This window comes from Drosophila erecta, unplaced genomic scaffold (genome assembly GCF_003286155.1).
Source record: "Drosophila erecta strain 14021-0224.00,06,07 unplaced genomic scaffold, DereRS2 tig00000126-arrow-pilon, whole genome shotgun sequence".
Classification (NCBI taxonomy): Eukaryota; Metazoa; Arthropoda; class Insecta; order Diptera; family Drosophilidae; genus Drosophila; species Drosophila erecta.
The window spans coordinates 13891734-13893892 of NW_020825209.1; the positions used below are offsets into that span (position 1 = coordinate 13891734).

General features: G+C 36.2%; 1 protein-coding gene across 1 annotated transcript; it reads left to right on the forward strand.

Moving 5' to 3' along the window:
* Positions 1 to 329: 329 nt before the first annotated feature.
* Positions 330 to 870, forward strand: LOC6551470. The gene has a single exon (XM_001978515.2). The coding sequence runs from the start codon at positions 430 to 432 to the stop codon at positions 778 to 780; it is 351 nt and encodes a 116-aa protein (XP_001978551.1). The 5' UTR covers positions 330 to 429; the 3' UTR covers positions 781 to 870.
* The last annotated feature ends 1289 nt before the right edge of the window (positions 871 to 2159 follow it).

Genomic DNA, 2159 nt, shown 5'->3' on the forward strand with positions numbered 1-2159 from the left:
TGACGAACTGACTGACTGACAACTGCATGGCGATCATAAATCAAACCATAAAAAATATATATCAGGAATTGAGTTCAATAATCGATTTGTATGCGCTGCCCGTCGCGCCGCACAATTATGCAAAATGAGCTGTCAAACGGGTGTGCCCCCCTTGCCCCTTGGAATTTATTCCGCGAAAGGGAAAAGCCACATGTTTATTACTTGTTCGAGCCATGTTAAATCAATTTGCGTCTACTAATCCAGGCAGCCACCGAAAATGCTTGAAAACGTATTATTTGCATATTACATATGTTCAATATTAGTTCTACTACGTTGCCAATAAAATTCCTTACAAAGCAAAGTTGGCTACGCCCCATATATTAACAACTAATACTACAAAATCACTAATATTAAAGTCACTGCCAAATTATTCGTTTTAAGTAAGCCACGATGGACGGAGACCAGATCCGCAGAAGCAGCAGTGATCGCGACTTGGAATACAATCGCTGTCGGCGTAATGGGGTCCACTATGCCACCATTGCAGAGTTTCTGGCGAGCCTCAATACCAATGATACCACATTGGGATCGGCTGAGGGACGCAGCAGCCTGAGCCTAGAGGATTACCTGCAGATCGTACGAGGCGGGCCGGAAAAACAGTCTGGAGATGGGGATAAAGCCATCGGAAGGATCAAGATTAGAAAGACACCGGTCCAGGACATTAGCTCACAAATGCAGTCGGATTCGAAGAACTCCTCCGAATCCAAGCTAATATCGCAGTTCACCGAGAAAATATGGATATGAAATTAAATGGTTCTTAACATGATCACCATTCGTACAGATTTTAAACGTAAATACATATGTTCACCAGGAGTGTGTTAATAAAAAAATGTATCGGAGGATAATCTACCCATTGAAATAAGTTAAGATAACTAAATATCTATTTAAGGTACATTTTCAAGCAAATGGGATATGAAATTAATATGTACCTTGGGTTCTTAAAAACTATCACAATTCGTACAAATTTTAATAGTAAATATATACTTTTCACCAAGAGTGTGTTTTTAACAATATATATCAGAAGATATACCCATTGAAATAAGTTAAGAGAACTATACATTTATTTAAGGTACATTTTCATGCAAATAGGATATTAAATTAATATGTACCTTGGGTTCTAAAAAAATATCACAATTCGTACAAATTTTAAAAGCAAATATATACTTTTCACCAAGAGTGTGTTAATAAAAAAATGTATCGGAGGATAATCTACCCATTGAAATAAGTTAAGACAACTATACATTTATTTAAGGTACATTTTCAAGCAAATAGGATATGAGATTAATATGTACCTTGGTTTCTTAAAAAATATCACAGTTCGTACAAATTTTAAAAGTAAATAAATACTTTTCACCAAGAGTGTGTTATTAACCATATATATCAGAAGATCATCTACCCATTGAAATAAGTTAGGACAACTATACATTTATTTAAGGTACATTTTCAAGCAAATAGGATATTAAATTAATATGTACCTTAGATTCTTAAAAACTATCACAATTCGTACATATTTTAAAAGCAAATATATACTTTTCACCAAGAGTGTGTTATTAAAAAAATAAACCAGAGGAAACCAATCAAATAAGTTAAAAAAAACTACCACAAATTTTAAAAGTAAATATATACTTTTCACCAAGAGTGATATATATCAGAAGATCATCTACCCATTGAACTAAGTTAAGAGAACTACACATCTATTTAAGGTAAATTTGCAAGCAAGTAGGTTTCTATAATTAAGCTTTAAAAGCCACATGGGGTTTGAACCCGAACTTGTTTCAATAATTCAATCACGTGGTTCGTATCGAATAATTGAATAAGTCATCGTGTCGAGCGACACAAATTTCATTTCAATACGCAGAACGTTGGTTTAAGCGAATGAATCGGCCTCAAAGACAATCGCCGATGATTGAACGCTCGAGGAAAGGGTTGGCACAGGGGCGGTGAGGGGGGAGGGGGAGAAGGGGGCTAAGAAGGGGACCTGAGACGGAACCGCCAAATGGCCAACGTGAGTGATTGTCGCAAAAGCTCAAAGGCGACAACAGCTCTTCGAATTGTACTGATTTTTATTTATTTTATGTTTGAACCGAAACGCTCACGGAATCCCAAATGAAATGCGACTGCGC

What these genes read in the sequence shown, in the direction of transcription:
- LOC6551470 (XM_001978515.2), top strand. Translation starts at nt 430, where the DNA reads ATGGACGGAGACCAGATCCGCAGAAGCAGCAGTGATCGCGACTTGGAA.